At 36.7% G+C, this 25224-nt stretch overlaps 1 protein-coding gene across 7 annotated transcripts in view; it reads left to right on the top strand.

Moving 5' to 3' along the window:
• Positions 1-25224, top strand: part of EPHA6 (EPH receptor A6) — an 872967-nt gene that overhangs the window by 227024 nt on the left and 620719 nt on the right. For all 7 annotated transcript variants that reach the window (XM_073305263.1, XM_073305254.1, XM_073305245.1 and 4 more), the window contains one exon: positions 6909-7572. In XM_073305263.1, the coding sequence (XP_073161364.1) occupies positions 6909-7572 (664 nt within the window). The remainder of the gene's footprint in view (positions 1-6908; positions 7573-25224) is intronic.

The raw sequence follows: 25224 nt of genomic DNA, 5'->3' as shown, positions 1-25224 counted from the left end.
GATTAATACTTCATGACCTTGCCATTTTCAAAGATTTGTGTTTTAAAGGCCAACCATGCTTTTTAAATGGCCCTTTATAAAGTATTAATTGGAAAGTTTTTCCAAACTTCACAATACTATAATTTTTAACTGTCTTTGCTCTGAATGCTGCTATAGTAAGTGGATTTTGAAATCTGCATTTGCAGATGGCAGCACATTTTGCAGATGCCTGCAACCTAAATATGCTAAGTGAGAGTTCTTCTATGCTGCTGTCTAGCTTTGACCTTTCCGATCCCATTTCCATGGAGATCAGCTCAATGGAAACAGAAAAAGGGAATTTTCAAAACTTTTTAAAACCCCTTACTTTATTTTCACCAGTTCAACCTCGGTTTCCATGGAAGTGGGATCAAAAAAGTTGTCAGTAGCTTTCTGTTGAAAGTGGGAATTCACTTGTAGACTTCAGGTGATGACTCTTAGCTGAGATCTGCAAGTGCTGGTACCCAAATAAAGTAAGAATTAGATTATTGACAGTAATGAATTTAAAAAAAAAATTAAAATACTAAGAAAAATATCTACGGTCTCCCATTGGATGTAAGGATTATGTGAAATGTAATTAATCATTTCTGCACATTCTGGACGTCACCACATTGTCACAACTTTCATAATATAATGAAAAGCCTCTTTGCATCATGGCTGTTTTATACCAACATAACTAATACTTCTTCTTTTAAGAATCTGATCCTGCATCCACTGACATCAGTGAAAGCAAAGATTGCACCTCTGAAAATCAGAGCACTTTATGTTAGATGCCTAACATTAGGTGCTTGGTTTAAAAATGCTGGTCTACATTTTTATGTGGTGTGTCACTGAGAATTGTGTCCTAAATCACTGTGAAATGCTCTTTTTTTAAAAAGCAAGGTTAGAATAGATTTGGCATCGGTTTTGATAGAAAGAATGATTAAATGTTTTGTCCTTTAATTTGGAAGAAAAATCATCGCATGTTACCTAGGCAGGGCTATAAGCTTGTCAAGGTTCCTTCCCCACTCTGAACGCTAGGGTACAGATGTGGGGACCTGCATGAAAAACCTCCTAAGCTTCTCTTTACCAGCTTAGGTCAAAACTTCCCCAAGGTACAAAATATTCCACACTTTGTCCTTGGATTGGCCGCTACCACCACCAAACAAATACTGGTTACTGGGGAAGAGCTGTTTGGACGCGTCTTTCCCCCCAAAATACTTCCCAAAACCTTGCACCCCACTTTCTGGACAAGGTTTGGTAAAAAGCCTCACCAATTTGCCTAGGTGACTACAGACCCAGACCCTTGGATCTTAAGAACAATGAACAATCCTCCCAACACTTGCACCCCCCCTTTCCTGGGAAATGTTGGATAAAAAGCCTCACCAATTTGAATAGGTGACCACAGACCCAAACCCTTGGATTTGAGAACAATGAAAAAACATTCAGTTTTCTTACAAGAAGACTTTTAATAGAAATAGAAGTAAATAGAAATAAAGAAATCCCCCCTGTAAAATCAGGATGGTAGATATCTTACAGGGTAATTAGATTCAAAACATAGAGAACCCCTCTAGGCAAAACATTAAGTTACAAAAAAGATACACAGACAGAAATAGTTATTCTATTCAGCACAATTCTTTTCTCAGCCATTTAAAGAAATCATAATCTAACACATACCTAGCTAGATTACTTACTAAAAGTTCTAAGACTCCATTCCTGGTCTATCCCCGGCAGAAACCAGCATATAGACAGACACACAGACCCTTTGTTTCTCTCCCTCCTCCCAGCTTTTGAAAGTATCTTGTCTCCTCATTGGTCATTTTGGTCAGGTGCCAGCGAGGTTACCTTTAGCTTCTTAACCCTTTACAGGTGAGAGGAGCTTTCCCCTGGCCAGGAGGGATTTCAAAGGGGTTTACCCTTCCCTTTATATTTATGACAAAGCTTTTATACATTTTTAAAAGAAATTTGGTCTTTCTCTCTCTTTACAGATTTGTTTTCTTAGGAAGTAATGAAACAAACACAGTGATCGGAGTAAAGAATACTTGCTTTTCCCCCTAACATGTTTTATTATTGTGAATTCCTCATTATTTACTCTTTTCCTTCTTGATAATTCATTACTTGTCAAACTAATGTCCTCACTGCTCATTAAATGGCAGGGGCCATTTTCTGACTTGTTGGAAAAGGACTGTGCCCCTTTAAGGGATAGAGAGCCAGGAAGTGACTTTCTGCTCTAGTTGCAGATCAGGTCAGTGTGGGGTCGCTGACCATCATATCCCTCCACCGTCTGCCCAACATGACCAGAAGGGGAGGGGGACTATATAGTTCCATGGTGGTGCAGAAAAGCCCTCTTTTACCTGGACAGTTCACAGGGATCCAGGTTTGGATATATATGGTTTAAACCAGTGCTGCTCCAATGACTTCAGAGGAGATATACCTGCTTACAGTGGACTGAAAATGGCCCAGTATCTTACTTTCCATCTGAGGATATTATTATAGAAAAAGAAACAAGTATTTGAAAAATAATTGGGCATATGAAATGTAATCTTTTCTGTATGGTGGTGTAAATAAAACCTTAATCAGTATTGCATTTATTATTGAATTGCACTATTGAACACTATTGAATTGCAATTAATGGTTCTTTTATGGTTATTTTTTAACCTGAGAATAGTGTTCACTTTTTAAAACACAGAGGGAGAGAGTGGAACAGACTGTGAAAACAATTTCCAGTATTGTAACAGTGCCACCAGGAGGTAATAAATTAAGTCATTAGCCCAACAGTGTTCTCCATATAGTGATTAAACATTAGTGAAGTCCTAAAATGAAAATGGAAGGTTGTAAAGTAGCTTGTAAAGATATGAAAACATCTGAGACTTTATCTCAATAAAATTTCATTGCTGTTTTGTAGCCCAATCTAATATTTTCTCTTTGTAACTGACAATTTGTACATTTATTCTCTTCCAAACTCCAGATTCTTCTCTCCACTATTTCAGTTTTGTTGATCGAATGAGTTTTATGCTACTATCAAATATTTTTAAAATAAATGGAAGCATAAAATCAACTTGACCTAAATTTTCAGAAGTGTCCAGATGTTTTGAGTGACTAAATTTTTGGGTGCCCAACTTGACTCAACTTCAAAGGGCCTAGTTTTCGAAAGTGTTGAGCATTCACCCTATGTATGAACCAGGTACTTTTCAGAGGTCTGGCTCTGATTGTTTTTTGTTTTAAGTAACTATTTTAGCAATTGTTCAATATTGCAGGACCATTATTACCTGTTACATTCACTATATTAACTTTGTAGAGAATAAAAACAGACCGGAAACAAGCATTTATCTTAGGATCAACATGTTCTTGACACAGATTATCACAAATTCAGAAGCCTGTCAGATTTCAGACTAGTTTGGGTAGATGCTTTGGGGACCTATTTTCATTCTTGAGCTTGGAATCCAAGAGTAGAGATAAGAAACACACAAATATATAAACATATGCATTTTCTAATTCACTCTATTTCCAAATACAATGGCAGGAGCAAATTAGATGTTCATTTTAAACGTGTATTATTTATTCATCATCCAGCTATTACTTTCTTGTTTAATACATTTGTATTTCTAATAAAGTTTTGTATCTGCTCTGAGTGGACTAGAAAAACTGTCTCTATATATGGATCTTCTTGTTTTGTTCTTTGAAATTAGTTATTATTTAAATGGAGAACCCTTTCCTTAACCACAGAAAAAACAGATTTATGTTCTTAACTACATGCCCAGCAGCAGCATTAAAGACTCTATTTTTTTAAAGTTCAGAGGAGGGTATTGATTCAAAGTAAATATTTAAATAGTTCTGAGGAAAATATCATATTAGAAGAATGATATTTTTACAAGATATTTTGGAGGAGAGAGTAGCATGCTGGAGCTTTTTGCTTTAAAGCTAAGTCACTGCAACAGGACAGTATATGACTGACTGCCTGTTCAAAAACTACGTTCTGGCTAATCCTTCTGTGTTTTTTGACCCTATGTTTGTAAGAGACCTCTGGAGCTATTTCTTGTAGCATCTTCCTCACACACGTGCCTTGGTGTACACATGCCACTAGAGAGCCTTTGGACTTTTTTGTTGTTTTGGTTTATATTACAGGAGATTATATATTTAGTTATCTACTAAAACTGTGCTAGGTACTTTACAGACAAACAAGATTACATGTCCTTGCTTCAAAGACTTTACAATATAGACAATATATAGACGGGGGTCCAGAGGGTTTCTAGTGATATATTTTTTTTAATTCTTCCCTATTTCCCATGTTGTGTTGTTTATTGTTTGTTTTATTCTTTAACTCTAGCTTTTTTAACCCTTCTCAATTCTCTATTATTTTAACTCTAGCCTAATCAGCTCCTGCTTAGCTTTCCCTTATGCTCTGAGCCCTCAACATTCTTTTCATATTGTGTGACTACTTTGATGTGTTCCTCTCTCCCTCCCTAGCCTTCTCTGCTGACAGTCTCCTCCCCTTCCCAAATCCCTTACCTCTAGGGGGTGGGGGTGGGCAGGAATCTTCATAGACACTAAGCTCTTTCTGTTGATGACAGTAGGCTGTTGAAAGTTAACTGCGTTGGTTGGTAAAAGTTAGCAGGTTCATGAGGCTGTGAAATGATGCTGATGTTGCCACTGTGACTGATCTGTTACCTCCAAGGGGGACTGATGCTTTTCTTAGAGACGTCCAGAGAGGATGGAGGTGAGATGAAGCCCCTTGGGGATCCACGTTACTTTTCCCCCCATGAGACTAGCAATGCACTCTTAAAAGTTATGGAATAAAACAATATGTTTTCTCTCTATTTGAGTATTCACATTGTCCTTTAAGATGACATCAAACGGTTAGAATTCTATAAAACAGAGCTTAATACTTAACTAATTTCTTCACCTCATATCCACAATGAAAGGAGGTAAAGAGGCAATCTCTTGTCCTCATTACTGAGGACAGATGCCTCAAAATCAGGTTAGAACAGTTCCTTTGCTCATAAATGGTGAATGTGGTATAGGACTCAGATTATATTCAGCACAGATAATCTAGATTTTCTCAGTCTCGAGTCCCCTAGGCAAAGTACACATTCCTCAGGGCATTGACACAAATAGGAATGGTAGATGTTCTGCATCTCTAAAAACCAAAGCATTTATTTAGGTGTTTAACTTAGATACCTAAATTAGAATATGTTGGTCTTGTCTGTTGTGGAGTGGGCAATATATTTTTAGTATCATGTGCTAACAATATGTGACTTCATGTTTGAATAATGTTGTTTTAATGACTTGAAGGTAATTATCCCCTTATTGCACCTGAAACTGCATATTGACTATAATTCTAATGCACATTTTTACATAACATTTGTTATGTATCTAACATGGTAAAATGAAATTCGGTGTCAAGAGACAAAATACTGCATGGACTTCTCTACTTCTAATTGTTTTACCCATATTATTTTGATGGTTTCAAAGAGTGTCTTATTAACTAATTTGCAAGGAAATAACTTTTATTCAATATATGTTCAATATATGTTCAAAATAAAAGCATTGCAAACATAAGCTACAAAAGTTAATGTAAATGGTTATGGTTTATAGCACTAAAAGAAAGAAGTCTGGCATTTTCAGTGATATTTAGGACCAGCTGTTCAGCTCACTGGTATCTCAGTTTATATCTAGAATGCCATATGAGGATGGCATGTCTGAAAGGCCACTCAGAACTTAGTGCTTTAGATCTATATAGTGCTGAGATTTATGCTACTAGTATAGTTCTTCTAAGGAAGAACATGTCCTGAGTTTCTATTGTTGCTAATGAGTCTTTGGAGGTAAAATGATTATTAGCTCAACTTTACTGAGTATATATTTGACAACCAGTGATCCCTTTAAATTAGTAGATTTCATAATAAAGTAAGCATCTTACAAGTCTCTCATGTGTGGCATTAGAATAAACACTTTTCTAAGATGAATCCTACTAGTGACATTCACATTGGATTTTTCAGTTGGAAAGGTCATACAAAAACATTATTCATCATACAGAGAGTCCAGAAGTGGAAAAACAGATCCCTCCCTGATCTTCCAAATTCAGAGAACATTGAAATTCAGATTCAGATCTAACCTTCACAAGATGGGCTCATCCCTAATTTTGTGTGCTCTTTGAAAAGTTAGTTTCAATGATATGAAAAGTTAGTTTCAATGATATGAAATGTTAGTTTCAATGAAATGATAAAGGCATGATTTCCTATTAAATTCTGTAAATGCTGCAGTTTGGCAAGAAGCCCTTTCATGAATTTGCTAATAGCCACATTATTCAAAAGCAGTTTTTACCCTTGCTGATTTGTTATTCAGTATCTGTTCCACATAAGAAGCAGATGTATACAAAGTGGTCATCTTTCAGCAATAAGTACAGTAATACCACATCTGGAATGCTGTGCGCAAATTTGGAAGTTTCATGTTGTTGAAGGAGGGGCAACAAAAATTACCAGAGGGCTATCAGGGACTACTTGATTCATAGATACTAAGGTCAGAAGGGACCATTATGATCATCTAGTCCAACCTCCTGCACAATGCAGGCCACAGAATCTCACCCACCCACTCCTGATGAAGAGACAATAAAGGTAATACAGAACATATAGGATCTGATGTTGAGACATGCCAAGTATCTTCATCCCCCATTGAAGCCACGATCATTAGAAATTTTGTTTTCCTGATACAGTTTCTCTATTTCTGTTCTTTTCAACATGGAACTTCTAAGATGCAAACTATATTTTCCATAGTAAACCTTCTTTTAATTAATATCTAAGCTCTAATTTTTAAGTAAAGGAAATGTTCTAACTCTATTAAGGTTTATATATATATATATATATATATATATATAGGTTATGATTCTTGATTTTTCAAACAACTTGTTTTCTTTTCAGTGGGATGCCATAACTGAAATGGATGAACACAATCGTCCCATTCACACCTACCAGGTATGTAATGTAATGGAACCAAACCAAAACAACTGGCTTCGTACAAATTGGATCTCCCGTGATGCAGCCCAGAAAATTTATGTGGAAATGAAGTTTACCCTGAGGGACTGCAATAGCATTCCATGGGTACTGGGAACTTGCAAAGAAACTTTTAACCTTTACTACATGGAGTCAGATGAGTCCCATGGAGTTAAATTCAAGCCAAGCCAATACACTAAAATTGATACTGTTGCAGCTGATGAGAGTTTTACCCAGATGGACTTGGGTGACCGCATCCTTAAACTCAACACAGAAGTTCGTGAGGTTGGGCCAGTAAACAGGAAAGGATTCTATCTTGCTTTCCAGGACATTGGAGCCTGCATTGCTCTGGTCTCTGCCCGCGTTTACTACAAAAAGTGCCCTTTCACAGTTCGTAACTTGGCTATGTTTCCTGATACTATTCCAAGGGTTGATTCTTCCTCTTTGGTGGAAGTACGGGGTTCCTGTGTGAAGAGTGCTGAGGAGCGGGATACTCCAAAACTGTATTGTGGAGCAGATGGGGATTGGCTTGTGCCTCTTGGGCGATGCATCTGCAGTGTAGGATATGAGGAAGTGGATGGTTCCTGCCATGGTAAGAAAATAGCACTTTATAAAAGTTACCTTATGCAATTATCTGCATAGCAAATAAAGCATTTGTATGTTGAAACTATTGCACCACATATTTATAAGTAATGCCTCTATAAGCAAAATGTACTTTTAAAGTCATGGTATTGTTGGTTTGTAAGAAAACTTTTAGTTTCTAAGTGACAGCTTTATAATCATTCATTCAGAATGAACAGTTTTAAGTGCTGCATGAATATCAAGTAAAGTAATTAGGTACAAAATATATGGATGTTGAGTTCAGTCAGAGAGAAAAGAAGATTTACTGCAGTGTGCGCATAAGTTCAATGTGAATGTGAAAGTTTAGAAATAAGGCTACTCAAATTCTCTTTCATTATGGTATTGAATTATACTGCATAGCCAGTATTGGTGTTTCAGTAACAAATATCTGTTACCATTTCTTGCTTTGAAAAATGCAGGATTGCTATCTCCTGCATTTAAACAAGTAGTACGGTACAAGTACTACAAACAAGTACTACAAACTTCTCCAGTGTTTGCTGCTGCTTCTTGTTGTCTCCTTGGAAAATATGTCTACCCCAATGCTATTCAATAGTTTTGTGATTTGAAACTTTCTATGGGGATCATTTTGTGTGAGAATATTATTTAGGATAGATATAATATGTCGGACAGATATAGTATTGCATTTTGTTAGGGCATGGAAGGGCATGAATGATTTCTCAGAACAAGTAACAATTTCTTGAAGATGGCTTCAAAGGGAAAATATTTTCATTTCTTGGCTACACCTGCCATGCATGGATTAGAGCACAAAAGAACAGGAAGTATGAACAAAAAAAGTCTTCTGCAGCTGTCAAGTGTTGTTTATGGAATATAGCACTATTTGTGTCAGACTCTTCAGAAAGAGGATGCATCATTGGAAGTTGGTGATGATTGAACTTTTTGCTCAGTTGAAAAGTCCACCTGTGACCTCAACCTCCTGATTATTTGGTACATGGCAAATAGGCATTCAGATAAAACTCTGATAAAGTCACACTCTTGGGTAAGATTAGGAATTTTTGTGAGGTTGGGGCACATCCCTCCTAAAATTTGAAAATTTGGTCATGTAGTTCTAGTTCTTTTCAGCCATGTGCATGTGTTGACAGACTTCTCTCAGTACCTGTCAAAGATGTTTGTTCTTTGGTACAGCAATGCATCTTATAGCACCCAAAATATGAAGCTGTCAGGTTTATCAGCAGGTTTCCTCATGGTAATGATTGTTGCATGTCCATCTATCACAAGGCATCCTGAAAAGTCTTTGAGATCTATAGTTGACAGGTATTGTAGTAAAAATGTATCCTTAGTGCAACTACGCAGATACCAGGGATGAATTTGACCCTAATGTCAGCAGACAATACACCTGCCAATACTGACTTTCCACCAGTGTGGAAGGGTGCCATTTATTTCCACTAGTGATATAGGCAGTTGCTTCTGTTCATCTTGCAGAATGTCCTGGAAGTTAATATGCTGGTCAGTTTCAGAAACAATCAGGCTCTACTAAAGAGCATATCTGCTTTTAATGTTCTTTTATTCTCCTTTCTGTAACAGCTGCATATAGGTTTGTGAATGTGGTGACTCTGTTCCTGAATAGTGGGTTTTAGAGGGCATGCCACTGTATAAAACCACTTGCCTTTGCACAAAGGTCTCTGCCTGCTTTAGTCTGTCTGGCTTGTAAGGAGGAAGGAGAAAAGCCAAAAGTCTCTATAAATTACACAAGGGACTTTGCTATTGGTAATGGACAACAGTGTAGAAACTTTAGATAGATAAAGAGGATGGAGAACATCAGCACTGGAGCATTAAAAACACTTTATATACTGCCATAAGAAAGTGGACCTCACTTTCTCCAGTGTTGTTGTGATGACAAAAAATTATCACTGTCTCCTGAAATTTATCCATCAGAAAAGATACCAATTTTGGCAACATCATAAATAGAAATGTATATCCAGTTAAGATATTTATGATTTTTTTTGCATAGGATTTCGTTTTATCTCTGACTGACTAATAGAGTAAGAATTTTCCACAACAAAAGCTATTAACACTTTGTGAATTCCATTGCATTGTGTGATTCATACTATAGGACTATGTGTAAGCAATGCTACCTGCACCCTAAACCAAGAGCGAGTGACTCTGAAGCTTCTCGCTGTACATCCATTTGTTAATTCAGTAAGAGGATCAAGAATACTGTTAAACAACCATATACTAGATGGAAGCATAATGAACTATAGGAGTGTCTAAAAGCTTATTTAATAGAGTATTTATTTTTATTTAATTGCCCAGAGAGTGACAGGTTAATGTTTAAACAGATTGTGCTCTAAGATAACTGCTTTAGGGTTTTTTTCTCTTTTTGGCTTGCTGTGGAGATATAAATTAATTTCAAAGGTGGATGACATTTCCATCCATCTGTACATCTTGAGTCTTATGCCATGTATTTTAAGGTTGGCACTGGTCTTTCTAATTTTTAATTCCTTACTGTACATTTGTGTTTTGTTTTCACCAACTAGTTGTGCCTAAATGGTGATCTAGAAGAATCACTGCTAGGGTATTTAAGTTTCCTCATTTCCTTAGACTTTCAATACAGACATACATCTCTGCCAAGTCTGATTGCAGGGTGTTTTTATTGTATTTTGTTTTGGAATGTGGACACTTGGTCAAAATAAACTGAATTGAGATAACCATCTCATTTAATATAGTCCCCTCAAACAACCATCAAATCATGGTTGGGGGGGGGGAGGGATAGCTCAGTGGTTTGAGCATTGGCCTGCTAAATCCAGGGTTGTGAGTTCAATCCTTGAGGGAGCCATTTAGGGGTCTGGGGCAAAAATTGGGGATTGGTCCTGCTTTGAGCAGGGGGTTGGACTAGATGACCTCCTGAGGTCCCTTCCAACCCTGATATTCTATGATTCTATGATAACTATCTGGGAGCACTCCTAGCCAGGGTGAGGTCTGAACCAGAAAGTTAAAAAGACTTGGTGCCCATCAGCAACCTTCTAAGCCATCCAGTCTATGCACAAATTAAACTTAAAATGATTTGAAAAGTATCTGTTTGGTACAGAAATTAATGCACTATTTGACATTTCTAATTTATTTATTAAAAACAGGAAAGAAGAGTGTAAAATAAAATAAAAAACCACACACCAAACCAATTGTTCTTTTTTTTGTTTAAGATCACCATGATCATTGCTTATTCCAAACATTACCAACATAATTCCTTCCATTTGTGTCCCCAAGAAACTTCTTTAGAATTCTCTCATTGAAGTTTCATGCAATTGTATCTCAGAGATATCTGAACATTCAAACTATTTGATGCCCTTCCATCAGTACCCCTCAGTGGATATACTCTCTCATGATACTCCAAGTCTACATGTGAAGGAAGAGAAAAGGCTAGTTAATTGGTGATCAGAGCTATTTTGTGTCATTCTCTACCCCACGTTAATTGTCAGACTTGTTAATATTATCCCATGCTGACATTTGTTCTGATATATTGTGCATGTGCTGAAGGGTTACTAGAGGGAAAAGGCTAACTATGAAAACTATATTAATGCATTTTACGTTCCCCATATATATTTTTCCTGTTTGCTGAATTACGGGTCACCAAGAGTTGAGTAATCCACCCACTCACCTGCCAGTGAGGAATAATAAGCCTTTCATGGTGAGGATGGATCAGTTTCCACTGAACTAAAAAAAATTCTTACTCTTAGAGATGTGAAGATCACGACAAAATATCCACTGATGCAGAACTGTCTTTCTGAATCTGTGGAAATGCTGCTTTCTGCTGCTCATAGTTTCAGTAAGCAGTTACAAAGTGAATGAATAAATCTTTGGTCAATTTTACTGCTGTTCTTAAAAATTCAGTGGGCTGCAGGAAAACTGTCAAAAATCATGTCAATTTCATGGTGCTGTTGGGAAAGTTATTAGCAGCAGCTTAACCAGAAATACCTAGTATATTGAAATTAATGTTATGTAATTATATCTGGAGACTTCCACTGATTTATTCTTCTCTTTGTACCCATGTCAATATTCATACTTCACTTCTTCTTGACTCTTTTTCCTGTTTACACAGGGTTGGAGTCGCCCACGATTTTTCACCATTCCTTCCAGTCCATGGCACAGGTTCATAAGTCTTGGAGTTCCAGACCTTTTCTCTTCAAACTACTCTTGCTAGAATCTTTCCATTGTATCCTTGGTCTTCCACGTCCTTTTTTGCTGTCCTCTTCCTCCCATCTTTTCTTTGCTGGTCATTCTTTTTCCATTCTTATTGCATTTCCAGCTCGCCTCTGCTTTCCAACCTATCTATCACTGAGAATCCCAAGTTAATCTCCCCGCTAATTTCTTCTGTGTACTCTCTGTCTACGTTGCCTACCATTCTCCTCAGTATATTATTTTCTATAACTGTATCTTCTTTTCTTCTGTCTCTGTAATACCCACCATTTCCAAAACATAAAGCAGCCGGAACAAACACATGCGGCATATGCTTGTCCTTTTAGTTGCTTACTTAATTGCCAATGGCACAGTGCTCCTGTCTCCTTTTTCACTGCTGCCTGTACACATTAGGTTCTTTTATCCAATTCTCCAGATCTCTCTGCTATGGCACTAAGTTTACTTACCAAGTAAACAAATTATTTCTTCTGATTCAGTGTCAATATTCGCCATCCAACTTTTTTTTTTCAGCAGCACCATTTCAGAGTGAATGTGTCTGAGTGAGGAATTTGACAGCCTGATTATATCCATATTTATTAAATTCACTACTGAAAATGGTGGGTGCTAATGCTGGAATATTTAGGAGAAATAGTGCTAGAATAGGTTGCCATTTGTACTGATTTAGGGACTTATTCTACTCTTATTGAAGTCAATGGCAAAAAGTCCAAATGAGTACAGAATTGCTCCCTCACTGTACTTTTTAAAAATATTTTAGTGACAGGCACTTTAAAAACGCAGTCTTCTCTGAATTAATTGTATACATCATCTGTCCCTTTTTGATTTATGAAACTGAGTTTAATTTCAAACTATATTTTCAAGAAGTCAGTAAAAATAGTTATAGGGTATCTTCTGCTTATATGTTCCAGTGTGTTACGTTTCATTAAACATTTTGCATAACTATATAGTACTGATGAATTGGAGAAGCTAATAGCAGAAATCAGAGCCAGTCACACCATACTGTGGGCAGGTATTATGCAGCATTCTCTACACGGCTTTATCAGTACACGTTTCTGGTGAGTTCCAATTTCCATGCCATTCTTTTTCTGTTGAGCAGAGAATGTAAATCATACTGAAATTAACATGTGCCATATTGTGGTTTGTAGTGTGTAAACCACTACTAGGAATAAATGGTTAATTTTTACTTGTGATCCTTGAGAAGATGTGAATTTGGATTGCTGGAGGTGAAAGGTATATTCATTTTCATTGACTATAAAAGGGAAGAGAAGAAGGGATATGATAGACATCTATAAAATAACAAATATTGCGGAAAAGGCCAATTTGGATATTCCTATTCACTTTTGCTCAAAATAAAACAAGAAGTTGGCCTTCAAACATAAGAGGTAACAAATTAAGAATGGGCAAAATGGAATTGTTTGACACAGTGTACAATTTATAGAACTCACTCCTGCAGAATATTATTGGGCAGATAGTTTAATAAGAGTAAAGAGTAGACATTTAAAGAGGAACAGAATGTGCATTTTAGTTAGGATAGCAACAAAAAAGCTGTTAGTTGCTGGTTTGTGTTAGGAAGGCATTCCCGGGACTTTTGGTACTGCAGTGTATAATGGGTACTTGTTCCCCCTCCTCTGAAGAATTTTATAGACACCATGGTCAGAAACTGAATACTGGATGAGATGATCCATAATCTGTATCATTATTCCAGATTAAAGTCGCACAGAATAATTTTTAATGACTATGCTAGATAAGTCTTCCATAAGACTAACATACCACTAATTGGCTTATTATTAGCTAAAGGCTGGTTCCTTAATGGTTCAGTGAAAATTAGCTGAATTTATTCATTATTTATGGAGTACATTTAAATTAGGTGGTACAAAATATTAGTTATTATATATACATCAGCATGTGTGCCATTTCAATGTCTCATCCAATCAAAATGCATGCAGCAATTTATTTTATCTATACAGTGCATATCCTTGAAGAATATTCTCAGAAAAATAAAGTAAACAATGTTGTATGGCTTTCTGGATGAATTTGTTGACATGTGGGGTGAGTACTGATAGATTATCAGGCTAACTCAGTTAGGACATTCCAATGATATTAACCAGTAGATTGAAGCTGAAATTTTTAAACTAGGGTTGTTTAAACTCTATTTGACACAGAGAGCAGTGCATGAGCACCATTGAAATTTGCTAATAATAAATAAAACAGGTAAATTTTTCTGTTGTTCAATTAGCTCTAGTTTGAACTAACATTACAGCTATAGGATTTACACCTTAATATCCTGTCATCAGCATTACTTCTTGTAATTTATTTAGAAATTCTTTTAACTCTGAAGAAATTAATTTAAAAAACAACAACAACAAAAAAAAAAGCCCAGAGAGCCCATCTCTTTGCTTCTGGGAGTAATCTCACAAAACGTGTGACTTATGATATGGCAACTTCCAACTTGCTCGGTGCCAAGTTATTAAAACAAAAACAAAAAAAACCATGAGGTAACCATGCTTTAGTTACATGTCTGCTGACACAAGAAAAGATAAATATGTTGACAACAGAACAGACGGTTTGTTTTTGGATGCAGAAGCATAATGCTTCCTTAGGTCCATCTAGCCCAGTATCCTGTCTTCTGACAGTGGCCTTTGGCAGATGCTTCAGAGGGAATGAAAAGAATGGGAAAATTATCGCATGATCCATCCCCTGTCATCCAGTCCCAGTGTCTGGCAGTCAGAGGCTTAGGGACATCCAGAGAATAGTGTTGCATCCCTGACCATCTTTGCTAATAACCATTGATGGACCTATTCTCCATGAAATTATTTAATTCTTTTTTTAACCCAATTATACTTGTGCCCTTCACAACATCTCTTGGCAATGAATTCTACAGGTTGACTGTGCATTGTCTGAAGAAGTTTTTCCTTTTGTTGTCTTTAAACCTGCTGCCTATTAATTTAATTGGATGCCCCCTGGTTCTTGTGTTAAGTTCACTTTCTCTAGTCTATATGCATTATTTTATAGACCTCTATCATATCGCCCCCTTTGTCTTCTCTTTTCTAAACTGAACAGTTCCAGTCTTTTTAATCTCTCCTCATATGGAAGCTGTTCCAGACCCCTAAAAATTTTGGTTGCCCTTTTCTGAATTTTTTCCATTTCTGATATATCTTTTCCGAGGTTAGGCGTTGAACTTCATCTGCCATGTTGTTGCCCAGTCGCCCAGTCACCCAGTTTACTGAGATCCCTTTGTAACTCTTCACTGTCAGTTTTGGACTTAACTATCTTGATTTATTTTGTATCATCCGTAAACTTTGCCACCTCATTGTTTACCCCTTTTCCCAGATCATTTATGAATATGTTCCAACAGCACAGATTCTAGTACAGATCCCTGGGGGACCCTGCTATGTCCCTGTCTCAATTCTGAAAACTGACCATTTACTCCTACCCTTTGCTTCCTGTCTTTTAACCAGTTACTGATCCTTGAGAGGACCTTCTCTCTTATCCCATGACTGCTTCAACCTCCTATGCCAGTTCTAGGACCCCAGGCTCCCACATGCCCTTCTGTGGTAGCATCATGTAAGCTCAGGAGTAATGTATGTCCCTTTTTTCAGGGAATAAAGGTGTTCAGTTGAGTAAAGCACGTCTATAAAACATAATAGTGTTGGTTTTTATTGTTTTTAATTACTAATTTGGGATTTATACCCTGCAGCCATGAATTCAGAGCCCAAGCTTCTCTTTCCTACTCCATTCCATTCTCAGAACCTGGTGCTTCCTTACCCTCCTCTTCCTAGAACAGCTACTTTTAGGGTCCTTATCTTAAGCACCTATGTAACCCTGAGTTGTTAACAGTCACTTGCTAGAAAGAGAGTAGTGTCTGCAATACCAGTCTCTCAGAGAAGATACACAGGCATGGAGGGCTCCCTCTGCACAGGGGTCTGACCTTGGGACAGCCTGGGTTTAATATTGTTTTTATTTAGTAACTGTGACTGTGTTTAATTTCTATAAATTACCCAGTAATTAAATTATTTTTAAAAACGATCCCATACAATTCTTTAATAGTTACTAGAAATGACTGTGAATTACTAAATTAGTGTGAATCACTTGCAAAGTAGACACGTTCTTTTGCTGTTCCAAAGAAATTAAACATGTTTTTTACCGTAATTTATTTATTTGGCTGACATTAAAAGCTTTCACTGTTTTTCAGTACACATATTTTCAAGAAAAACTCTGTTTTTCAGTGTAAAATATACATTAGTCATAAACTGTCTGTCATGTAGAGTAGCATAGTATCTATGAAGCACAGAGAGATTTAAATCCGAACCTAAATATTGAGGAAATGTCACTGCAATTCAGTGCTTCCAATTAATTCCATCTTTTGATTGGCACCTCTTCCAAAAGACTACATTTTAATACATTCTAGCAACATAATGGAGAAATAACACAGGAACTATGTGTTCTGTGGATAATAGTCAGTGTAGAAAAGCAATTATTATTGACTTTGACAAAGCTTTTGAATATGGTTAACTACAGATAACTCTTGGCAAGCTGCACAAAATTGTATTTGACCTTATTTAACTCAAGTACAGTATAGATTATTTTCTCTAAATAAAAGCAGATATACAGTAAAGCATAATTCATATTATTAGCTCTTGTGGTATAGCATGCATCAGTAGTGAGGCTTTTTATGTTTACATTGTTTTTATTTTTTCATTTTCCAAATGCCAATATGTCAAAATTATTCCATGCTGTATCTATTTTATATGCACACATAGTTTATATTCCCCAGTAGCATACAATGTATAACTCATCTCCTTACCACGTTACAAACCAATTTTGACTCTTCCTTTGTTACAGAAAATATTTTGCTTGCTTTGACAAAAGAAATTTGCGTGGGTCAGTTAGAGCAAAGAAAAGAAAGACTACAAACAGAGGATAGAGCAGAATCAGTCCAATTTGTTCATCTTTGGGCATCTGTTAAATATTAAAGAAATATTATTTAAAATATTGAAAAAATCAATTGAACCACATGTTTTGTGTAACAATGTGTCGCTTTGGGCTGATCTGCAGATGTATGATGTTGTGTTCAGGTAGAGCAGTGCCTTTTAAAAAAAATCCTTTAGATCACTTCAGTGGTTTTTCTGTGTATATAAATGCATACTGGGAAGCTGCAAAACATTTCTCTTTTATCTGTTCAACTTTTCTAGTTTTATACCAAACTGACATCTTCTTTTCATATTCAATATCTTAACGTTGAAGAAATCTATTTAAAAGTCTATTACTGAAATGATTTGCTCCTTACTACGGTAAAATGACAGCAGTGAAATAATTACTTATGGACACCTGTTTTCCACAACTACCTATGTTAACAGCCTGCGAAATCTCAGCCCCATCAAGTTTTCCTAGCTTCCTCCATATTAAAACACCATACCTGGCAGCCCACCTGCCTGACACATTTCTAGCCACCTGCAGACCTGTTCAGCTGTGTAAACTGCACTGCAATCAACTTGACAAAGCAGCTGGAAAGGGAAGCCACTTCAGGATTTAGCGATTTCAAAAAATGAAGAATGTTAATTGTTTTTTTTTAAACTTTGCACATAAGTGAAAGTGCATTGGTGCTAAATAAGTAAAAGTTGTCTGAATGGTCTCATGATGGCATACTGAATTTGCATGCATCTCTTACAGTGACCAAAAAGCCTTGCAGTAGACATAATTAACTGGTTTCTGCTACATTTCATATATAAAATTTGATGCCCTGATCTTATAAAGGCTTCTGAATAAAAGTATGTGGAAGAATATGTTACTTGTAAACGAAATCACTCAGGCACCCAAGAGAAAAGAGAAAATTGTCTCCATTATTTTATCCTTGTGCTAAAATTAATATAAATAAGTACAATATGCAGTATGAAATGCATGTCTGCAATGAAATAATCAAGTAAAACTAGGTACAGCAAAACTGTTTTACTAATTAATTTTCAAGCGAAGATTATCACTGTAACCTGCACTCACACAGTTACTGTATGAAGTTTTGAGAAGCATAGACATGCTGGTATTCAGATATTTCTAGGTTTAGATTTTGTACCACTTTTATAGTGTTGGATATTGATCAGTCCAGCTATCTTTGATAAACACTAGACAAAAATTGCTAAAAGGATTCTCTTCTGATTGATTTTTCTTGCTTCAGGCTCAGTAAGCGAGCTGCACAATTTGATATCAGCACCAGTTACTAGCAATCTCTATTAAATTACAATTATTTGTCCTTGGCACTGTCACTAGACCAGTCACCTCCCGAGTGTTCCCTCTGTCCATTGCCTGCCTCAGTTCCAGCCTTGCCCCCCATGTAGGGCTTTTTTAAAATAAACTTTATTTATTCATATAGGCTTTCATGGGTTCAATGACAGTAGCCCTCCTTAGGGTCTCCTAAGGACAGTAGCCCTCCTTTATTAACTTAAAGTTCCAAATTAAAAATGTCTTCCCATCGGCCTTAAGCTGGACACATCCCCAAACTCCCCTGGTGTCTAAAGGTTCTTCCTGCCATAGCAGGCTACTCCCAGGCCTTCCTAGCTGGAACAACTCCCCTGGTTTCAGGGTCTTTCCTGCAGGACCTTCTATCATCCACTGCAATCTCTCTATAAATTCCTGAGCAATCCCCCTTCCCTGCAACATCTCCGTACCCATCTGGTTCTACTAATTAACTCCAGGCCCCATCCCAAGTGTGGCAGACATGGTTAATAGATGGGACTGGCCAGCTCTAGGCCCCGGCCCTTAAAGGGACAGTCTACGCTGTGTCATACTCCCACAGAAATATATTATTGGGGGTGTTCAGATGCTCCACTTTTAACACTACGTGTAACCAAGTACTGATCTTTCCTAACTTTGGTAAAATGCATATAGTGTGTGTGTGTGTGTGTGTGTAAATGAATGAAAGAAACAGGTAGTCCAATTAATTTTTAAATTGTCTTCCTACATATTTCAGTTGATTTTCTTATTTACCATAATTCCCTGGACTAGGTTAATTAAATTCGTGGGGGGGGAGGGGAGAGAAGGAAGAAAGGCTATGATAGTGTACTCAGTGAAGTGCTCAGCAGGAATCTGCAAACTTCTGTGCCATGGATCTTTTATACCAACAACAGAGACTACCTAGAGGGAAAGGATGACTTAAATAACATAATGAAACTGAAACATGGTGGGGAGACGGGGGCAGGGCAGAGAGAGTGATGACTAGACAATGCACTAAATCTAGGAATTTCTATTGATAAATAAAACTCCTTCTGTTTTTACAAAGAACACATCTACTATTGAAGTGTAAGTTCACAGATATACAGTTAAAAAAAGAAGACATTTTACAGTATCACTAGTGTGACAGATAATAGTATCCTTATAAAAACCTATACAATCAAGTGCCAAAAATCTAGTCACCTGTACTTCATGTGAAGCAGCTTATTAGTGATTAACATACTCACAACAAACCTATAAAATAATACCTATAATGGAGCTATTTCCCTTAGAGTTTGGCCAGCATTTTATTCAGTCAATTATTAATGCACTTATGCTGAGAAATATAATGTCAAAAGCAATCAGTAAAGGATTTCCTGTTGCATGGTGTGGCTTGGGAATCACAAGATGGTTTTAAGTAAGTATGCAAAGACTTTTCTGACATAAAAGTTCATATGAGACAGTAAAGGAAATGTGTGAGTGGTAAAAAGTTGAAATTTCTTTGACTTTTATAACTCACATTAAGTCCCCTCAGAGAGATGAGATTTACTATAGCCGGCTAATGTATCCTGTTCTTGTTAAGACTCAGATTGAAATTGAATAGTATCAAAAGGGCCTATTTTGTATTGTGTAGGTCTGATGCAGAATTAAGATGGATAATATGTCAGATGGACTAATTGAGTATTCCAAGGCATCTGGTATTAGAAAACAACAGCCTCAGAAATCATGTATAAATAATCACAGATTTCTGTGATGTTTGAGGCACCAATCCAGCAAAGTACTTAAGGGACTCTTAAACAGCTTAAGCACTTTGCTGGATAAAGACCTTAATTTGGTGGCACGTATGATGCCACTAATGGCAAGATTGTGACTTTCCCCTTTGTGGATGTGCAAACAACGTAAGAGAATGAAGAACCTACTTGCATGCTAGTTCAGGAGCTAGTTACAATGGCAGTCTTTATTGTCTGACAAGCAAATAACTGCCCATGTGAGAGGGTACAGAGCCATTCTTCCAGCTATACCTCAGCACCAGGTAGCAAGAAAGGCCTACACTGTGCCTGAGTAGGACAAAGTTGCTGTGCTGTTCACCTTTGCTGTGGCACAATATTTTCCATGAAAAACAACCCTGCATATAATCTCCTCATAGTGAGATCTCCGAGTACAATCGTGTTTTAGAAAATGTGGTGGAAGCCAATTTTTCGTCTTTTAAACAGGACCTGTCAAATCACTGGAGATTATACTGTAGGAAGCAATCCTTCATTGACAGGAGGAGGATGACCTTATGATGATGGTCTTTCACACTCTAATTTCCATGAATCTATGTAACCTGAAAAGTAAATATTCTTAGCAAAGCAAGGTGATCTTTGAGAACTTATCCATTGCAGTGTGCTTTCACTGTTGTCGGAATATGTCTGCTAACTGCAGAATGAATTATGTAAAATAAGTCTCGTACCTACCAGTAAAACATCTAACACAGTCAAGGACTGTACTTGAAATGTCTCTCTTTAAAGGAGTGTTACTTCAAAGGGATAATGATCAAAGCATGCATAAATTCCCAAAGGACATGGAAGTATATGCATAGAGGGATTTTTACTCCAAATGCTAACAATGAATGTTTAGTTATTTGGTATCTGGTTATTATATATTAGTAGTTATGTATGTGAATGTCTTAATTTTGCTGTGACAGCTTGACTGTATCCCAGATGTTAAAAATTTCAAAGTTCATCTTATATATATTCATAAACAAGATGAAAGTGTTAATTCTAATTAAAATGATGCATGGCTCAGTAGCAGCCCTAATAAAGTCCCCATAGAAAAGTAAATTAAATAACATTATATCCTCCCATGTGGGTCAAAAATTAGATTTCATTTTAGTATAAACTATTACTTTCCATGGGAAATTTTTATAGTTGAAAAGAAACAAATCATATTTAATCTTCCTTTTTTTTTTTTTTTTTGGTCTTAAAGTGATTTGAGTACATGCAGTATTTTTAAAAGGTTGTACCTTGGAAGGCAAAACAAAAAGTAATCTACACATTCTTCTGTTTTTTTTCTGTTTTAAAGTATTTATATCATTTTATGTAACAACACAGAATATGATAGCTAGAATACAGAAGCACTGAGTCAGCTTCTCTCAGCAATTGCTACATAATGCTATTTGAGATACCGTACTTTCCTCCTATACGAGGAATAATAGATATCTATAATAAATGAATAGTAAACCTTAGAAAGTAATGTATATATTCTAGAAACCTGTGTCAGGATATCAGGAAGATACTAGGGTCCTGAACCTACATAAAGATGCTCAGGTATGATTTGCTTTTTCACTTACAGGTTAGATCATATGTGTCCTGAATTCAAATATAAGAGCATAAAAGGAGATGGATAGTCTTACTGATTTAGAAAGTTTGTGACACCCTCAGATCAGCCAGCCTTGTTGAGGAAAGATTTTTGGTTTGTTGTTTTTAGAATGATAGTCAAGACAAACCCCAGACACAAACAAGGTTGTTCAGTACACAGTTTGTGCACACTCTCTTCAGAGCCAGGGTAGGAACTCCCCTATCCATAGTGAGGAATAATTCATTCAATTACTTTTGCTTGTTTTTCTGTTTGTGAATTATCCAATGAATTGTGGTTATTTCAAATGCATTGATTATTTCAAATATGTCTAATTATTGGTCTCTGGTAGAGCTGTACAGAGGACAAAAATTGCATTTCACGAAGGATGTCTAGAATTTTAAAATTGGCTTTATTTCAAATCAGAACAAACCACCCAAATTATAAAATTCTCTAAAAGAAAGTTCTAAAAAAAATCTTTTGGAATCAGTGAAAATGTTTCATTTTGAGTTTGCCTTTTAATATTATAATATATAATATAATACAAATTTTTAAAATATTGAAAAAAAAGTCATTTCAAAATGGAAAGTCAAAACATTTTCTTCTGGAAATGCCAAAACAAGATGTTTTTCAATTGTTGGAAATTTTATTTTCAGTTTTTCTCCTAAATGAATTTGTGGCAAAATTGGTACCATTTTGCAAAGCATTTTGATTTCAACTGAACTGCATTTTCAGACAGAAAACGGTTCTGTCAAAGTTTATCCAACCAACTTTAGTCTGTGGTTTATCACAAGCAGTTTTTTTCTGAGTATTTAATGCTCTAAATTTGAACTGTGTTCACTGGGGACAAGACACATACAATGTCCTTGTACACTAATTGGATGGTGAAACTCTTTTGATTCAGGTTTCTAGTATGAATACTCATGAGTTCATGGTTCAATTTCAAAGACTATTCCGCAATGTGTACTTAAGTTAAGTGTTGTAGTGAAGATTCCTGAACTAAACTAATGTACTATCATGGGAAAATGTATACAAATGAGATATAACATAAGCAAAGCACATTCGTTGAAAATTTGGAATGGATATTCTTGGGAGAATGCCTGCAGTGTTAACCAAGACCTACTGCGGAGATTTTCTAATTGTCTGGTGGTCTAGGGGCTACTTAGAAACATAGAAATGTATAACCTAAAGGGACTTCGAGAAGTCATGTAATCCAATGCCCTGCACTGAGGTAGGGCCAGATAAACCTAGACCATCCCTAACAGCTGTTTCTTCAATCTTCTTGAAAACTTACAATGATGGGAATTCCACAACTTCCCTTGGAAGCCTATTCCAGAATTTAACTACTATCTTAGTTTTTCATAATATCTAATTCAAATCTCCCTTGCTACAGATTAAGCCCACTACTTCTTGTTCTACGTTCAGTGGTCCTGGAGAACAATTGTTCAACATCCTCTTCATAACAACCCTTACCATATTTGAAGACTGTTGTCAGGTCCTGCCCTCTGTCTTCTTTTCCCAAGACTAAACATGCCCAGTTTTTTTTAACTTTTGCTCATAGGTCAGGTTTTCTAAACCTTTTATCATTTTTGTTGTTCTCCTGTGAACTCTGTCCAATTTGTCAACATCTTTCCTAAAGTGTGGTTCTCAGAATTAGATACAGTACTCCAGCTGAGGCCCACCCATGCCAAATAAAGCAGGACAATTCATAGGTACCGACTCCATGGGTGCTCTGGGGCTGGAGCACTCACAGGGAAAAATTACTGGGTGCTGTTTGCCAAGCTCCCCTCCTCGCCCCCCCGCTCCACATCACCTCTGCCTCCGCTTCCTCCCCTGAGCACACCGCGTCCCTGCTCCTCTGCCTACCTCCCAGCATTGTTGATGCAGATTCAGTCTATGATCCCCTGTAATCCCCAGACCCTTTTCAGCAGTACTACTATCTAGCCAGTTATTCCTCATTTTGTAATTGTGCATTTGATTTTTCCTGCTGAAGTGCAAAGTACATTATTTATCTTTACTGAATTTCATCTTGTTGAATTCAGACCAATTCTTCAGTTTGTCTAATTCTTTCCTCCAAAGTGCTTGCAACCCCTCCCAGCTTGGTGTCACCCACAAATTTTATAAGCATACCACAAACCATTATCCAAGTCATTAATGAAAATATTGAATAATACCAGATCCAAGACTGACCCCTGCCAGATCCAACTCCATACACCATCCCAGTTTTACAGCAAACCATTGGTAACTACTCTGAGTTGTGCACCCGTCTTATAGTAATTTTACCTGGGCTGCATTTCTCTAGTTTGCTTGTGAGAATATCATGTGGGACTGTGTAAAAAGCCTTACTACAGTCTAGATAGGTCATGTCTACTTCCCCACTATCTACTAGGCCAGTAACCTTGTCAAAGATGGAAATTAGGTTAGTTTGGCATGATTTATTCTTGAAAAATCCTTGCTGGCTATTTCTTATAACCCTACTATCCTCTAGGTTCTTATAAATTGATGATTTAATAATTTGCTCCTGCATTTTTCTAGATACCAGAGTTAGGCTTACTGGTCTATAATTCCCCAAATCCTCGTTGTTCTTCTTTTTACAGATAGGCACTATGTTTGCTCTTCTTCAGTCCTCTAGGACCTCACCTTTCCTCCGTGAGTTTTCAAAGATAATCGCTAATAGTTCTGAGACTACTTCAGCTACTTCCTTAAGTATCCTAGGGTGAGTTTCATCAGGCCCCTACTAACTCGAATACATCTAACTTTTCTAAATACTCTTTAACCTGTTCTTTTCCTATTTTTGGCTTGTAGTGTTTTCCCCTTGTTGTTAATATTAATTGTGTTGAGTATCTGGCCACTAAAACCTTGGGGGTATTCTGCAGAGAGCTGGCTGGTTATATGATCGTGAATGGAAGGTAAAGTGGTTCAAGAAACAATCTGTTAAAACACACAGTCCATACTGTGAAAATATTTGAGACCTCTGCCCTACTGTATGTGGTAGTGGTTGGCAAATATTGTCCTTTTAATGGCTTCTACAAGAAATGACAACTCTAGTGTTAAAAAGGCAAAGTAGAAGTTGATCTTCGTTTACATTATCAGTGTGGGTAGAGCATTTCAGGTTGAAATGAAACAGATTGATTCTTTAACTAAAACATGATTGAAACTTAAAAGTGAAGTTGTAACATTATTTAGTCTGTATTGTGTATGGGTTTTGTAGTAGTTTCATTGACAAATTGACTCTAAACATTAGCAAGGATTTTTTAAAAATATTTTTCACTAGAACTACGTTTTAACAGTCATTATTATGTTGATGGTGCTTTGTGTATATTTAATTAAGAGTTCATAGAATCATAGAATATCAGGGTTGGAAGGGACCTCAGGAGGTCATCTAGTCCAACCCCCTGCTCAAAGCAGGACCAATCCCCAACTAAATCAAGAAAATCAAATGCCATATATATACTAAATTCATATCAAGTACTACATTTTCAAAATTTAGAGCAATGGAGTGTTTCAAAAATGCAAAAAGAACACACAAATATGCAGGTACCCAAAATGTGCAGGTATCCATCTACATTTGAGCTTGGAAGTGTGATTCCCAACACTCATAACCATACCTGTGCTAGCTCTACCTGAGGTAGCACCTCAAAATAGCAGTGGGTCCAGAGTGGCATGGGCAGCAGCTTGGGCTTTCCGCTATGAGTATGTACCAAGGGGGTCAAGCAGGATTGTATTTGGGGTGGCTGGAGCTTCCAAAGATACAATACTACTTTTAGGTACTAGCTCGAGTAGTCCTATTAAAGTCAACAGTGACTAGTTATTTGAGTAAAGTTTCTCATTTACCTAAGTATTTATAGTATCGGGTCATTGGATTGTCAGGTCCTCAGGACAAGAACCCATCATTTATTTAATGATCAGTACAGTTTCATGTAATTGTATGATGCAG

This window comes from Lepidochelys kempii, chromosome 1, assembly GCF_965140265.1.
Source record: "Lepidochelys kempii isolate rLepKem1 chromosome 1, rLepKem1.hap2, whole genome shotgun sequence".
NCBI lineage: Eukaryota > Metazoa > Chordata > Testudines > Cheloniidae > Lepidochelys > Lepidochelys kempii.
Note: the sequence above shows the minus strand (reverse complement) of the source record. Positions and strands in the feature narration are given on the sequence as shown.